Genomic DNA, 17,717 nt, shown 5'->3' on the forward strand with positions numbered 1-17,717 from the left:
AGCACACAGCCATGATCTCTCACTGGAATTTTTGTGTTGTTTATCTTAAGACGAGTGTTCGTGATTATTCTGTAGCTGTGGTGATCTGCTTTTGGTTTGGTTGGCCCTTAAATTCGCTTGCTGTGGAACTCGCCCAGTTTGGTCTCTGACCTAATTCGCTCCTGGTTGGTCCTGCCAAAGCATTGGAAACCTCTGCCATTCCTTGTTGTTTAGTATCTTGCACGTGGTTGATTATAGTACAATATCTCTTCGTATTGGGGTGTATGGGGCTTGCTTCTCACTTGCGTTGAGATCTGTTCTCCTCGTGTTGCGGCTCAAGTAGGCCGAGTTCATCTATGATCAGTTCCCCATCCATGATGCCCACAAATTTGCACCATCTCCGCGCTTCTGATTAATGTTGTCAGTTCTCTGGATAACTACCGCCTCCGAAATTCCTTGCTCTCTTGTCCATGTTCCGTGCAAATATGTTCAACTGTCTTTAGTCGAGTGGATGTATCCACGCTGTCCACAAGAGTCTCCATCACATAATCCGCGCGGTAGTGTCAGAGGTGGTCCGCGTTGTACTCCCTCAATTGTGTCTCCAGCCTTCAGCTTGTTTAGGCTACGCGTAAACCCAGGACAAGGGGAACCCAGAGACCGGACATTGTCACCAGGTGAAGTCATCGACTTGCAGATTCAAGGGTCAGTGAAATCATCAAAAGATCTCAAAGTAGACACAAGTCGAAGCTGGTCGCATATTGTGTTAATTCGTACCTTATCCAAGGCTCTTCTAGCTCCTTGTTTTCCTCGATTTCCTCGTTTTCACATAACTGCAAATCCTCTAAAATGTGTGCAGGGGTGCTAGAAAAGATACTGTGGGTGAGGAAAATGAATTAAGTTGGTGAAAACAACAAACTTTATCATGAAGTTGGACAATTTTTTTTAGGAATGCTATAATGTTACATAACAGTGTATATGCCGTTTTGTTCTCTAATATCAACATGGTGAACACCAGAGTGTATACTTATTTGGCATTACTAGCGTATATATAAAATTAGATCAGGGGCATTGATAGCATGAACTTAGATGGATTTTTTTTTATTTACTGTCCTCAAACATAGCTTTATATAATATGAAGACTCTTTCCAGGTTTTCTCTGATATGAATGTCATGGTTGGTCAAGATGTATCAGCACTCGTCCACAGTCGACATCATCCTGTCTATGCCCAAGAATTAAAGTACAGAGGCCAGCATTCCCTTGGGGACGTCTTTGGTACTGAAATGTCTAAAAGATGTACGTGCGACTTGTGAAATACTGGTCATCGTAGGTCAAAATAATCATAAATCCCAAATGTTATTAGAAACACAAAAAACAACTTCTCAGATTGCTGTAGCTGTACATATTTTGTAGACCTTATATTTTGCATTTTCGAAGGACATCATTACCTTTATGGCTTACTTAAATCAGTACAATAAGTAAATGAGAACCTCATTTATTTACTTTCAAGCTCACGCGATGTGCAAGGACGTCGTTCTCACTTAGTATAGAATAAGAAAAAAACACCCTATATTCATCATCAGGATATTGAATATACTCCTAATCTTGTCTATGACGCTATCACAAAATAGATAAATATAATATTTGCAGGGATTACTCATGGTGACGACCTAATTTACTTGTTTGAAGGAGGACGCTTCAAGCCCCTTGAGAGAGAAGACGATCTTGCCCTTAGGGATTTAATGATTACTCTATGGGTGAACTTTATCGAAACAGGGTAAGGTCTTGCTGCAGTTATACTTTTGGAGAAGGTGAAGATTCAAATTATAGTGATAATTTTTCTAATACTATTTCATTCATTTTGGTATCTCCACTTCACACACTCAGCAATCCCACTCCTGATGATTCACTGGGCTTCAAGTGGGAGTCTGTCAAGGAGCCATCCTTAAGGCAGCTTGTTCTCGATCCTAAACCACACATGGAAAACGACACCAGGAAAGTGGTGAGTTCCATTATTTGATCAATAGTTACATATCATATTTCCTCAAATGATTGCTTCCTCTATGAACTATGCTAAATAGAATTGTCTGATGCTCATCATAAAGTAGCCTTTATATGTACCAAATTTAATACAGTGGGTGCAAATGGGTTACAGAGATAAACTATATGTATATCTATCTGACAACATTATATACATATAATATATATTCACATCCACCAACCCACCAACACATACACACGAACACACACATATATGTGTGTGGGTGGGTGTGGTGTAATGGTCCTATGGCACATTATTATGCAATCAAGATTAATCATGATTGGTAAAAGTATATACGTTAATTAGTTTTTTTGGGAGAGATAACATATGACAAGTAGTCTGTGTTGTCTGGGCAGGGTGTTATGTCTCGTACCAGAGGTTCGTGTTTGGTGTAAAGTCTGCCAATATGTGAAGTGTAGTTTATCTAGTTGTTTATCTATCTATATAATATCTTACTTTTTCACTATTAACCCACTATCGGAGAAATAATAACGGAAAGTACAGAGAAACTGTATATTTCGACTACTCTCTGTAGTCCTCTTCAGCAGAATGAAGAGGACTACAGAGAGTAGTCGAAATATACAGTTTCTCTGTACTTTCCGTTATTATTTCTCCGATAGTGGGTTAATAGTGAACTTTTACAAATGTGTTATAACATACCAGTTTCCAATCTTACATTTTCATTCACTGTGGTTGTATGTTTGCAGTATACTGGAGTAATTCAGAGGCTCTGAAATGCTTCCATTTCTAGGTTTTGATCAAACAAAAAACAACAGCCTGAATCTTCTGATGCAAGATGTTTGTAGGACACATCATTTGGCTCAATATAGATTCAGTGTTTCAGATATTAATCTTGTGACAAGTTGAAATTCGTGGTGTTACATATATACATTGAATCTACAATTTTCTGAATAAAGAAACGATTTGGATGTATGTCTACTATTTATGTCATGGTAGCAGCGTACCAAGCATTCGTAACGCTTTCTGGTATAACTATAGCAACATATATACATTGAATCTACAATTTTCTGAATAAGGAAACGATTGGATGTATGTTTACTATTTATGTTATGGTAGCACTATACCAAGCATTCGTAACGCTTTCTGGTATTACTATAGTGACCCGTCTGATCAAACATACATTGTATCTTCATCAAACTGATTAGAGGAGAGATCATACACACTTGCATTGATTCCGTATGAGTATGAGACTCACTACGCCCCTGGATTACGTGTTGGACTTGTGATCGACATCTGTGTGTAAGTGAGCATGAGCTCGTGTGTGTGTGTGTTTGTATGCATGTGCTTGTGTGTATATATGTGCGTGTGTGTGTGTGTTTCTGTGTGTGTTTATGCATGTGTGTTTGTATACATATATATATATATATATATATATATATATATATATATATATTGCAGAAACCACAGGGAAATTAAAGTCGGGATACTGAACGTTTTCGTCTATTACGACATCCTTAGAGTACAAAAGAGAGAAAATAGACCACAATATATTTATACAGAAGTAAGAAAACTGGGAGAGGTTATAGCCACATAAAACCTTCGGACATTATACATACATACACATTCAATTACACATGGAAATGTTAATGGTAATAATAAAAAATACATACACATTCATATACACATGGAAATAAGAATGGTAATAGTAAAAAAAAAAAAAAAAATCAAAAGAACAAAACCATGTGGCCGAAAGGTCCATAGGACATTTGGTACAATTAGGAAACTTGGTACTGCTTTACTATCCTATGATTATAAGATTGTTTAGTTAAACCAAAACACAGGTTAATGTTATTATCAAATTGTAAAAAAAAAAAAACACAATATTTAACAGAAATAAGAAAACTGGAAAGGTTATAGCCACATAAAGCCTTCGGACGTTATACATACATACACACTCATATACACATAGAAATATTAATGGTAACAGTAAATGAAAATATACATACACATTCATATACACATGGAAATAATAATGGTAATAGTAAAACAAACAAAAAAATAAATAAACAAAAAAATACAGAAGAACAAAACCATGTGGCCGAAAGGTCCACAGGACATTTGGTACAATTAGGAAATTTTGTACCAAATGTCCTGTGAACCTTTCAGCCACATAGTTTAGTTCTTTTGTATTTTTTATTTCATTCATTTTTTTTTTTTACTATTACCATTATTATTTCCATGTGTATATGAATGTGTATGTATTTTTTCATTTACTGTTACCATTAATATTTCTATGTGTGTATGAGTGTGTATGTATGTATAACGTCCGAAGGTTTTATGTGGCTATAACCTTTCCAGTTTTCTTATTTCTGTTAAATATTGTGTTCTGTTTTTTTTTTTTGTATAATTTTATAATAATATTAACTTGTGTTTTGGTTTAACTAAACAATTTTATAATCATAGGATAGTAAAGCAGCACCAAGTTTCCGAATTGTACCAAATGTCCTATGGATCTTTCGGCCACATGGTTTTGTTCTTTTGGATTTTGTTGTTGTTGTTGTTGTTTTTACTATTACCATTTATATTTCCATGTGTATATGAATGTTTATGTATCTTTTTATTATTATTACCATTAACATTTCCATGTGTAATTGAATGTGTATGTATGTATAATGTCCGAAGGTTTTATGTGGCTATAACCTCTCCCAGTTTTCTTACTTCTGTATAAATATATTGTGTTCTATTTTTTCTCTCTTGTAATCTGAGGATGTCGTAATAAACGAAAACGTTCAGTATTCCTACTTTCATTTCCCTGTGGTTTCTGCAATATCTTTTCGTCGCGCGTTTTTGTGATTATTTCTACTATATATATATATATATATATATATATATATATATATATATATATATATATATATATGTGTGTGTGTGTGTGTGTGTGTATACATGTGTGTGAGTGTGTGAGTGAAAGTGATTTACCATGGTCTTGGATCACGTGTTGGACTTGTAATCGGTAGCAATTGCACTCAGAATGAGAGCCCAGATCTCATATATTGACCTGTTTAAGTGTGTTTAAAACCACAGCAAACAATTAGAACTACACTGTACGTAGTATAACAAAAATTACTTTATTTCAGAAAAAATACTTTGTTTATGAGTTCATTTTTTCATTTCAGAGGAGAGACTTCCTCCTAACTCTTCCCCATTTCCAAAAACTTAAGAAGATTTTGAGAGCCCCACGCAGGGATGAATTGTAACTTCCTTGTACGTATGTGTATCTCAAATATTTAATTTCCATAAATGAATTAAAATTCAATGAATGAAATATAAATATCTAATAGAACATTGTACTGCTCCATACAAAATCGTTATTGCCAGACCTATTCCGATTAAAGATGATGTACTCTACTTATATCCTTCAAGATGGTCATATACTCTCATGTTCTAGACAGCGTCAGATGATTTCAATAACCTTGCGGTTGAATGTGTCGTCAGATGGGTTGCAGCTGATGGGATCCAACCTTCTACCGAATGAAGTTCTCTATCAACTGGTCGTTGATTCACTGTCCCGCGACCCCAAGGACCTGAGGGCGATCGCACAAAGAGCATAATCACTGGGGCTAGACAGAGGAGACGATGGCGAAGGAATGCTCAACCCATCGGCTAGATGTGCAGACCCTCTGAATTCCAGGAAGTGAATAAAAGAAACAACCGAAATCACTTTTGTTTATTTTTTTAGCCTCTTCAGCTGGGGTCTACCCTCAGGATAGACATCAAAACTTTTGTGACAAGATAGATTTCTTCTAGTAATGCATGCACTACCTTTCAACTAGAACCTTTGGGACAAAGGATTACAAAGGCGGAGCATGCCGTCAAGAGACCTTTTGTCTATAACTAGGTCGGATGCGAAAAAGAAATTATAGTAATAATAAATAAATAAAAAGTTATAAAAATATAAATAATAATAAATAAAATGAATAAATGCATAGGTATAGTTGAATAATAAACAATTAAATAGTAAATAATAAATTGACAGATAAATAATGATAAATGAAAACCAAGCAAATACAGTAATATACAGACAAATAATAACACTCAAATAAATAAGTAATATAAGATTTATGGCAGTCATTACAGCCTCTTCCTTAGCTGTTTATCTAAACGATTCTTAAAGCTTCGAACTGAACTACATTGTACTGCCTCATGTAGGAAGTTTATTCCATTCATTAACTACACGGTTGGCGAAGTTGTTTCTACCCACTTCAAAATCAAATCTATTTCCTGAGAGTTTCGGATTCTCATTCAGTGTGAAAATTTTGTCACTTTTGATGTCAGTTCTCTCAAGAATCTTAAAGACCTGTATCAAGTCACCTCTGAGTCTACGCTCTTTTAGGGAAAACAGATTAATATGTTTTAGTCGATTTTCGTATGTTTTATTTTTGATATCTGGAATCAGTTTTGTGGCTCGCCGTTGTACTTCTTCCTATCTGTCAATGACTTTAATGAGATTAGGTGACCATAAGGAAACAGCATATTCCAAATGTGGACGAACTAACGATTTATATAGCTTGTTAATGAGAGAAGGACTTTTGAAGTCAAAAGATTGCGCAATCAGACGTGGTGGATAGGCTTGAGAATCTTGATGATTACAAAAACTATGTCGACAAAGAGAAATCTCTGTAGGGCCATCCATATCGAAGAGGTTTTGTAAGAAAGATCAGACAAAGAGTAACTCGCATAAACAGCCGCAGGACCCATTGCTAACTAGCACTTCCCTGATGGCGAACAGGGAAATTCCCCATCGATATGTGGGGTACCGTCATAATGACGGCGTAGACCATTGGGCACCCTATAGATATATAATGTGTCACCGAATATAATGAATAAGGTGACATTCCCCTGAAGATGTGAATTACACGAAAGCGCTTGGGAATTACTGTATTCTTCCGATTTTCTTAGTGGACACCAGCAAAATTTGTGGATCACGTGTTGTTTTAGGGATCTCTCTACATATATATACATATATATATACATAAATATATATACATATATATATATATATATATATATATATATACATACATATATATGTGAGAACCTGATTCTCACGATCTCGCCATACCCCTACCTGACCTCGTCATGACCTTGCCTAAAAGCCTTATCAGAAAAAATAAATGTTTCGGCACCCCATGACAGCCCTTATCGAGAAGGACATATATATCAAGTGAATGAAAAGACCTGGTGTATTCGGCTAGGCCAGCCCACGTTGTGTAGTGACTGTAGCTATTGGCCAAAAGTTTGTAAGGGCTACAGCTTAAGCCAATCATAGAAAAATCAAGATGAACTGTACGGCCTTAGAGGGAGGTGCTTAACAGTAACCGAGGTTTCCTTAAATTAAAAAGACAGAAGAAAGTCAGTCGTTAGACAGCTGCTCCGAGTATCAGGTCAAGGCAAGTAGTCTGATTTTCCACTCCCATATACAATACACACACTCTAGCACTCGAAATAAACACAGACATTATACCACTGGTTTGTTCTCTAACCTAGCATTTCCCCTAGTTCGCTCCCTCCGGTGGACATAGTCTTTGGTCTTCGGAGAAGCGTAACAGTGGTGGCTAGCGGTGGGATCATTTCCCCTTACGCAAGCACAAATTACCCAGATACATAACTCTACACGGGAGAGAACGATATTGTTGCTGTTGATAGCATGCACATTCAGTGGTAGATAATAAGAGTTACAAGTGAAGTGATAGTATACAGATTCAGTGGTAGATAATAAGAGTTACAAGTGAAGTGATAGTATACAGATTCAGTGGTAGATAATAAGACAGTTATAAGTGAAGTAACATACAGGTGATGTGTGAAGAGTGGTGATATTGAAGGAAGTCAAGTTGTGAAAAAAAAACATAAACAAAATTACAGTTGGTTAACAGCTACAGTGAGCGATAACTCAATTAAAAAAAAAAAAAAAAAAAAAAGGAAAGAATGGCTGACCTTGGAAACACTGTAGAACGGGGGGAACAGGGCACCCTTGATCCCAATATGGAGCTAATCAGTGATGGAGTGGCTATGCACCTTTCGTTAAACGAGTCACCTGTGCCAGAGGATCATAAAGGATTGGGGCAAATGGAGGGGGATCTAGATATTATCTGCAAAACGTTATCCGAACAGCTGGATAAGCGAGACAAAGATAAAATTGGAAGGGTTGATGACCTTCCGTACTTCATTGCGCCGGGAATGGATCAACATCCAAAATACACTGTCTGTCCAGATGCACATGCGTGGATACGCATGATTGACAATCAGTGCCAATCAGCCGATTGGACAGATGTAGGACGCATAAGGGTCGTTATTTCGAGAACCCTACCTGGGTCAACTACAGCTAAGGCTGTCCACATGTGCAAGAGCAGTTTCCCTAATGATTGGAATGGATTTAAGACAATGTTTTTGAGTTTCTATCCGCAGTCAACCTCAAGTGACGAGCTATTCGGTGAATTGGAAAGCGCAAGACGATTCAAAGGCGAGCTCCTAGAGAATTTCAACATCAGATTACAATCTCTAGTTTCCCAAATAATAGATCGTGACCCCATGAAGGAGGCACCTGCCCGTTATGTGGCCCAAAGGAGGTTCCTTAGCATATTTCCAGCAGGATTTGCAGAGTCTGCATCCAATATATCTCCTGAGAACTACACTGAATTGATGACGAGGGCACTTAGTTATGTTACAAGTCACCCAGAACTCAAACTAAGTAGGAGAGAGATTTTGCAAGAAACGTCAGAACAAGAAGTGAACATGATGACAGCTGTTCATACCAGATCTCGACTGGAGGTGCCAGGGAAGAGAAGGTCTGAAAGGAAATATGATGGAGGAAGCAGGACTAACAGATCACATGGGTAGGGCTCTGATAAGAGTACGAAGAGAGAATTAGAATATAGTGCGGGTGAGAGGGAACCTAAAAGGAGGCGTTTCATGCCACACTGCGAAGTTTGCCGTCGTACAGGCCATTCTAAGGAGAGATGTTGGTTTCGGGATGACGCATACCAAACAGGAATGAGCACCTCTAACACCTCCAGGTGGCAGGGGCAACACCGCCCTGACTCTCAGTGCCTAAAGTGTTGGGGGTGGGGACATGACAGAGTTAACTGCCCTTCGATAGGCCAGGCAGGCAAACGAAATTGGGCGTTGATACAAGGAAGGACAACCCAGAAGTATAATATTTCAAAAAACGAGGGAGGCCACAGGAAGTTCCGAAAGATGGGACGACGAGATTATTAACAAGAAAAATAGAGAAGCCAGTAGCAACAGAGAAAGGACACAGAGGGAGTTCAACCCTGCTGGTGCAAGTTGCACAAACAAAACAAGCAAAAGGGAAAGGCCTGATTATACTAAATGCAAGAGTTGATGGTGAGACGCGGAAGATTATGTTAGATACAGGTGCGGAAGTGTACCTAGTACAAGAGGGGGTGGTGGCCCCCAGTAAGAGGAACCACTATGAAAGAAACGGAGTCGAGTTAAGAACAGTGAATGGATCTCCACTACGTCATACAGGATCCGTACTACTCACATTAACCTTTCCATCCTTGGAAGTTGAGCATGACTTTCTTGTTGTGAGTGAAACGAAACTTCTGGTGGACTTAATCCTAGGCATGGATTTTGCGCTAGAGAACCGGGTGAGACTGAAAATAGCACCACTAGAGATATACATACGAGGCGAAAGGGTCCCGGCGGAACTCATACCCTCTAGACAGGGAAATATTGAGTGCCTTGCGGATAAGAAGAGTGTTTTGATGAACTGGTGTGAGTATGGGCATGCGAGGGCCTCAGACAAGAGAAGCAATAAGACAACATTGCAACATGAGGAATTTAGTGGGAGTACGTCATCAACACCCGGTCTTCACAAGAATGACATCGTTACATCACCCCCTGGCCCATGTGAACCAAGCACAAAGGAGAGAGCAGAACCACACAAGTGTACATTCCCCGTCCGTTTTATCGAAGCCCAGAGTTTAGCTGGATTCTCTTGTGGGACGGTCGGTTTGGTAGTTAAAAGCAAGAGTTTAGGAATTATACCTCCAAACGTCAGGGCAGAGTTCGTGCCCCGGGAGAGAGCAGAAGGTAGCCAGATTTTAACCAGCGGAATTGTAGAGCTTCAACAAAACAACAAAGGAGATTTTTGGTTCAAGGCACCGTACCTCCATTTACAACCGGAGGAAATAGAAATAATGCCTGACTCCCCAGTAGGCGAGGTAAACCTACTGGGGGAAGTGCAAATTGACCAAACTCAAGAGGAGAAATGTAAACAAATTGGAAGATTGAATTCAAAAGGACAAGTTATAGGATTAATATCAAAGGATTCACGTATCAGAAAATTGCTTGAAATTGTTAATTCAAAATTTCCAGAACAAAATAGCAAGGAGAACAAAGAGTTGAGGGCGCTAGTGACAAAGTATGAAGAAGTGTTCTCACTAGAAGATGAGCCTCTTACAGTTATCCCGTACTTCTTCCATGAGATACGGTGTGCAGGACCACCTGTTTTCAAGCGTCCATACCCTATTCCTATGAAACACCAAGAGGAAGTGAAAGCGCAGATAAAGGAGATGTGTAGGAAGGGCATCATACAACCATCTAGATCGCCTTACAACAGCCCCCTAGTACCAGTTGTAAAGAGAGACGGATCCCTAAGATTGTGTTTAGATTTTCGAGGGTTGAATAAAGTAATCGAAGATGACAGGTTCCCGCTACCCAACATCGACTCACTCTTAAGGAGTTTAGGGAAAAGCACAATATTCTCATGTGTAGATCTAAGACAGGGATATCATCAAATTCTCCTGGCACCGCATAGTAGAGAGAAAACAGCCTTTAGTACGCCAGACGGGCATTACGAATACCGTACCTTGCCATTTGGATTGAAAGATGCCCCCTCATGTTTTCAGAGAGTGATGAACATGGCATTAACGGGGTTAATCGGCAGAGCAGCGTTTGTTTATATGGACGATGTAGTCGTTTTTGGGTCCTCTTGGGACGGACATCTAAAAAACTTGGAGGACCTGTTGGCAAGGCTAAGGTCAGTAAACATCTCCCTCAAATTGGAAAAGTGTGATTTCTTTAAGGATGAGATTAACTATCTGGGGCACGTGATATCAAAGGAAGGCATACGACCCCAAGCAGAAAAGATCGCAGCCATGAGAGACTTCCCGAGACCAGTTAAGTTAAATGAACTACATCAGTTCATGGGTCTCACAAACTATTACAGAAAATTTATTCGTAATTTAGCACACATTGCAAAACCCCTCACTGTTATGATGAAAGGGCCACGTCACAAGTGTAATGCAAAAATCACACTAAGTTGGACACAGGAAGCAGATGAGGCTTTTCAAACACTAAAGGATACCCTCACACAGGATGTGATCCTTTCATACCCAGATTTCACAAAGAACTTCGTGCTCAATACAGACGCAAGTGATTTTGCGATCGGGGGCGTACTACAACAGCCAGATGAGAACGGTCATAGACGACCTATCTCATTTTTCAGTCGCACGCTAAATGACAGTGAGAGGAAATACTCCGCGGTTGAGAGGGAGGCACTCGCGGTGTACTATGGATTGACAGTGAACAGACCACTTATATTAGGATTTCCGGTAACGGTGGTAAGCGATCACAGACCACTACAATGGCTTTTCGGATACTCAGGATCGAGTACGCGCGTGTTACGATGGCAGATGGCAGTGGCGGACTTTGATTTGGCAATTCAATACATACCCGGAAGATCGAACCTAGTGGCGGATGCCTTGTCTAGAATAAGAGAGGCAGACCACCCCATTGACTCTTGCATAGTATCGTCAACAACGAAGGACAAGGAGAGAAGTGCGCGAGCTAGGTCAACAACAAAGGAAATGGAGAGGAGTGTGCAAGCTCCGGATGAAATTGTACAATGGGACCCAAATGAGATTAGAAGTAAACAGGATGAACACCAATTTTGGGGCAAAATAAAACAGTACCTACGCGGAGAAACAGCGGAACCACCGCCATCAAAACTTCCTTTATCAGATTTTTCTATAATGCCAGATGGCATATTATACCACACTGTCACTAATGTCTATGACAAGAAACAATACAGAGTGGTTGTACCCGACCACTTCATTGAGACCGCGTTACACCTCGCGCATTGTCTTCCCCTTTCCGGTCATGGGGGTCATCGAGTAACATTAGAACGACTAAGGAAGTTCGCGTTCTGGTTGAAGATGGATCGCGACGTTAAGGCATTTGTGAAGCGCTGCAGTGTATGTGCAAAGTGCAAGCCCTCACGGGATGCACCGGCTCCTTTGCAACGGTTTCCCGATGTATTAGAAAATTTTGAAAGGGCTCATTTAGACGTGGTCGGACCATTTCCTACCACGTCTGAAGGTTACAAGTACATACTTACGATTATTGATGTGCTCACAAGGTTTCTCGTCGCTGTGCCAGTGAGGAACAAGGAAGCCAAGGAAATAGCTCAAGCCTTCATCTCCCACCTTATCAGTATTCACGTTGCTCCACAACAAATCATCACTGATGGTGGAGGTGAATTTGTAAACGAGGTTCTGGAAGAAGTATGTACACTGCTGAAGGTTGACAAACGGACGACAACACCGTATCATCCATCAAGTAACGGCCTCGTCGAGCGAGTGAATGGGACGATAGTACAAATTCTCAGAAACCTAAGTATGGAAAGCCCTTTACACTGGGATGTCATGCTACCTTTGGCAGTCTTTGCTTACAATTCGGCGTACCACCGAACGGTGCGTGATTCACCTCACTTCTTAATGTTCAAAAAGGACCCCTCCATCCCATACTTGACATTTTTTAGTGATGAAAGGCCATGGTACAATATTGACAACCTAAACGCGCGAACTTGCCAAATTGCAAACAAGGTTTTTAACCGCTGTCAGTCATTCTTAGAAAAGGGATCCGCGGACCGTGAGAAATATCGCCCTAAGTCAAAGTACAAAGCAATAGCTTTGGGTCAGCGTGTCTACATCCCCGCCGTACCAAAGCAGGGCGTGCGGAGGAAGCTGCAACCTCTTTATGACGGTCCGTACCGCGTGGTGAGAAAAATCAGTGAGGTTGTGTACAGACTTAAAAATATTAAAACAGGCAGAGAGGTTTCTAGCCACACCGATCGGATCAAAGTTGAGGAATGCCTGTCACCACTGGAGAACAGTAATGTGGGACGAGTGTACCCGGTGCATGAACATGATTTAGCAGAACGACGTGTTAATGAGGAAACAAAGAGTGATACAGTAAATAAAGACGATGGTCCAACTAGAACTCTTCGTTCGCGGAAGGTGTTTAAGTGACTTTTTGACACCCTTTCTGCAAAAGGGATGAACTGAAAAAAAAAAACACGAGTGCTTAAAGTGTATTTTAGAGTAATTCATACCTACCTTACGGTTAATGGACATACAATTTTAAGTTCTTAACATCCCCTTCTACCACTGGATACCTATCCATCATTGCTAGCATATTTTTACTTACATTATTTTTATGAACTTTATGGTTAATAAGATTTAGTGCCCTTAATGGCGCCTAGTAACTTGACCTTGTGCTCATTTGAGACAATGGAGTAACTAAGAGGACTAAATGATAGTTTTAGTGCTTTCTGATACTAAATGAGAGTCCTACCTCATAGTCAAAAGAAATAATAGGTGCTAGAGTGTGGGAGGGACAGGCTACAGCGTCGCGGTGACCTGTTGGACGCAAGGAGCAGTCGCCCCTTTCCTAGTCCCATGACACATTTCAAGGGACCACCTGCTGTTCTCGAGTCTTATTACAGATCCTTGGCGGGACAACCCTTCGGTGGATTTCGGAGGTGGAAGCCACACTATTCCAACCGCCTCTGGGCCCTGGGACCACCTGCTAGGGCACCAACACCTGTTCACCTCGAGATCCTCTATCAGCCGCCGCCGCCGCCGCAGATACGGGCATTATGGCACGTGGCGGGTCTATCCTGCCTCACGGTTGGGCTCGCGGTCATGTCCAGCTGGCGTGGCTGGCCCCGACCCGCCCTGCGCGTCCGACGCGGGGCTGACGCCGCGGTATAGGCCTTTTTCGCAGACACTGCCGTGTCTGTGCTGCTCAGGGATACACTACCTCAATCGGCTCGCTAGAGGCCTCCTTCACACTCCTCAGCGACAGGACTTTATCACCGGAACTAGTGGGGCTCCGGCACCTTGCTCGGCTATGCATTTTTTTTTTATTATTGTTTAATTTAGGTACCTATTCATTTCTGCTGTATTTTTATATGTTGATATATATATATATATATATATATATATATATATATATATATATATTTTTTTACGCTCTGGGACCATTCGTTCGAGGAGTTGATAGCGGGCCCCTATTAACTTTCTCTCGGCCGGGTCCCCCAGAGTTTTTTCTCCCCCTTGCTTTGATTGTGTGTTTGTGTTTTGGGAGTTGGTTTATCGCAGGCTACTTTTCGTGTGTGGACACACGATTCTCGGAAGGGGGGGTCTGTGAGAACCTGATTCTCACGATCTCGCCATACCCCTACCTGACCTCGTCATGACCTTGCCTAAAAGCCTTATCAGAAAAAATAAATGTTTCGGCACCCCATGACAGCCCTTATCGAGAAGGACATATATATCAAGTGAATGAAAAGACCTGGTGTATTCGGCTAGGCCAGCCCACGTTGTGTAGTGACTGTAGCTATTGGCCAAAAGTTTGTAAGGGCTACAGCTTAAGCCAATCATAGAAAAATCAAGATGAACTGTACGGCCTTAGAGGGAGGTGCTTAACAGTAACCGAGGTTTCCTTAAATTAAAAAGACAGAAGAAAGTCAGTCGTTAGACAGCTGCTCCGAGTATCAGGTCAAGGCAAGTAGTCTGATTTTCCACTCCCATATACAATACACACACTCTAGCACTCGAAATAAACACAGACATTATACCACTGGTTTGTTCTCTAACCTAGCATTTCCCCTAGTTCGCTCCCTCCGGTGGACATAGTCTTTGGTCTTCGGAGAAGCGTAACATATATACATATATGTATGTGTGTGTGTTTGTGCATGTATATATATATTTATGTGTACACATACACACACACATATATATACATATATATAAACACACACACATACACACACACACACACACACATATATATATATATATATATATATATATATATATGTATACATATATATTTGTGTGTGTTTGTGCATGTATATATTGTGTGCACATACACACACACACACACACACATATATATAGATATATACATATATATATCTATATGTATGTATGTATATATATATATATGTATGTATATATATATATATATACACACATTTTGCCAGCTTGCCTGCCTACCTGGCTGTCAGCCTGCCTGCCAGCATGCTAGCCTGCCTGCTTACCTGGCTGCCTGCCTGCCAGCCTACCTACCAACCCGATATCACATAGTCAACTCGCCTACCTGCCTGCCAGCCTACCTGCCAGGTTTTCAACCTCCCTGCTTGCCTGTCTGCCTGCCTACTAACCTGCCTACCGCATCGAGACGGACAAACGAGTCCTTCAAGTCCGACGCGAAGCGGCGGGTCGGACAAAATGAGTCTCCCAATCGTCAGTTAATGCGAGGCTCATGACGTGGTCCCAGTGAATATAAGGGGTTACCGGGAATTCCCCAAACATAGACGGTCTCAGGAACTATGGGGGGAATCTCCCGTCACCTTCACCGCCGAGACAGACGGCCTCGGGAGCTAAGGAAGCTAACTCCAGCCACCTCCCGCACCGAGACTTCGACGATAACAGACACTGTCTTCTCCTCTTCCATTCTCTTTGTATTGAATAAACCCCCCTCCCCCCAAAAAAAAAAATTGTATCACGTAAATTGCGTATTACAATTTTTATATGCTAATGTGTTACGATTTTTTTTGCGTGACTGTATATACCAAGAGCTTTTTCCACCTTATAAAGGAAGTAGCTAAATCAGAGGTACGTATCTATTCTCACCTATTTCTTTCTCCTTCCACTAACTTTTATACCCCTCCCATCTCATCTCCACATGTATGAGAGGTCATCCCTGCATTCCCAACTACCATGCGTCAAACGCAATACAGTAAGACACAGTAGATTCACAACGAAACTGCTTCACTTAATCTCTCCTCTCCTCCCTCTTCGTCCCTTCACGCAGGAACAAAGATGACGAACTGCGTCAAAATATCATTTATACATAAGCACCCGTATCCCGAGCCTCCATCCTTCCCTTCCTTGAATAATAGGAACATCCATATACAGTAATTTTCTATTCTTTCCTATCTGCTGCCTTCTCCCTTCCTTACTTAACAGACATTCCCCTCTTACCCAATGCCCCACTCGCCACATCCATCTGTCCCATCCTCGGTCGTCCCCTCAAGTTCACTCCCTCCATCCCTACCTTTCACACCTCTTTTACTGATCTTTCATCACTCATTCTTTCCATGTGTCCAGACCATCCCAATAATCTTTCACCAGCTCTATCTGCCATCTCCTTTTTCACTCCAGCTCTCCTCCTCACCTCCTTGTTTCTAACTTTATCCAATCCAGTAACCCATACCATACTTCTCAGACATTTCATCTCAAGCACATTTAACCTTTTCTTCTCTGTTTCTCTTAAATTCCAAATCTCTGCCCCATACAAAGCCGTCGGCACAGTCAACTCTTCATTTTCTCTTTGCATTCATTACCAGTTTCCTATTTCTCATAACACTTTTTAAGCTCTCAGGGGATTTACTTGTTTCTCTCAATTTACATTTTACCTCCCTTTCCTACCCCATACGACCCCAACAACCTAAAGCTATCCACTTCCTCCGGCCTCTCTCGTTTTAGGCTTACTTCCAACTTACTGCCATCCTCTACAGTTGTGCATCACATCACCTTGTTTTTATCCACTTATACCTTCAACTTTCTTCTATCGCCTACCTTTCCAAATTCCGTCATTAACTCCCTTAATCCCTCCTCTGACCCTGCCACAAGCGCATTGTACGTCAGCAAACAATAACTGGCTCACCTCCCCTTTTTCTCCATTTTTTAGCAATCTCCAGTTCCTTGACAATTACCCTTGCCTTTACCTCCCACGCCACTACGTCCATGTACACATTAAACAGTCTTGGCAACATGACACAGCCCTGACGCAGTCTCACCTTTACCTCAAATCACTCGCTCTCTTTATTTCTCATTCTGACACAGGCTCTATTACTTTCGTAAAGGCTCTTGACCACCATTATCAGCTTTCCTCTAATCCTATATATTTGAAAAAGAGCCCACAGTGCTTTTCTGTTTACCCTGTCATAACCCTTTTCAAAATCCATAAAGGCCCCCCCCCAAAAAAAAAATCCTAGAATCTGATTCACGCAACCCCCAAATTTTTCAAAACTCATACTGATCCTCACCAATCACTCCCTCTGTTCCACTCCTGTTCCTCTCAAAGTCCTCCCATAAGCCTTCCCTCTGAAACTACTACACTCACATTTGTCCCTTTTTCTCTTGTAAAGCAGAACTATACAGGCACTCCTCCAGTCCTCTGGCACTCCACCCTCTCTTAAACATACATTAAATAACATGAACAGGATGTAAAGTCATGCATACTCTACATACAATAAAAAAAAATCTATTTTATAAAAAAGTTGGGAATCCAAGTCATGCGTCCATCTTTCAGCTATTCTACACCCATTTGTTTTCCCTTTTCTCCTTAGTTCCTTAT

General features: G+C 40.8%; 1 protein-coding gene across 3 annotated transcripts in view; it reads left to right on the top strand.

The window, feature by feature from the left end:
• LOC143035794 (juvenile hormone esterase-like) overlaps positions 1-5,689 on the top strand; it is a 21,834-nt gene extending 16,145 nt beyond the window's left edge. Inside the window, exons 9-13 of one of the 3 annotated variants that reach the window (XM_076202759.1) lie at positions 1,129-1,273; positions 1,628-1,754; positions 1,865-1,979; positions 5,156-5,247; positions 5,475-5,689. In XM_076202759.1, the coding sequence (XP_076058874.1) occupies positions 1,129-1,273; positions 1,628-1,754; positions 1,865-1,979; positions 5,156-5,236 (468 nt within the window). In that variant the 3' untranslated portion in view covers positions 5,237-5,247; positions 5,475-5,689. Of the gene's footprint in view, positions 1-1,128; positions 1,274-1,627; positions 1,755-1,864; positions 1,980-5,155; positions 5,248-5,427 lie in introns of all 3 variants that reach the window. The other 2 variants (XM_076202760.1, XM_076202758.1) reach the window with 2 other exon arrangements.
• Positions 5,690-17,717: the final 12,028 nt, after the last annotated feature.

The sequence above is a fragment of the Oratosquilla oratoria genome, chromosome 19 (assembly GCF_046742065.1).
Source record: "Oratosquilla oratoria isolate Oo_2021 chromosome 19, ASM4674206v1, whole genome shotgun sequence".
In the NCBI taxonomy this organism is placed as follows: Eukaryota; Metazoa; Arthropoda; class Malacostraca; order Stomatopoda; family Squillidae; genus Oratosquilla; species Oratosquilla oratoria.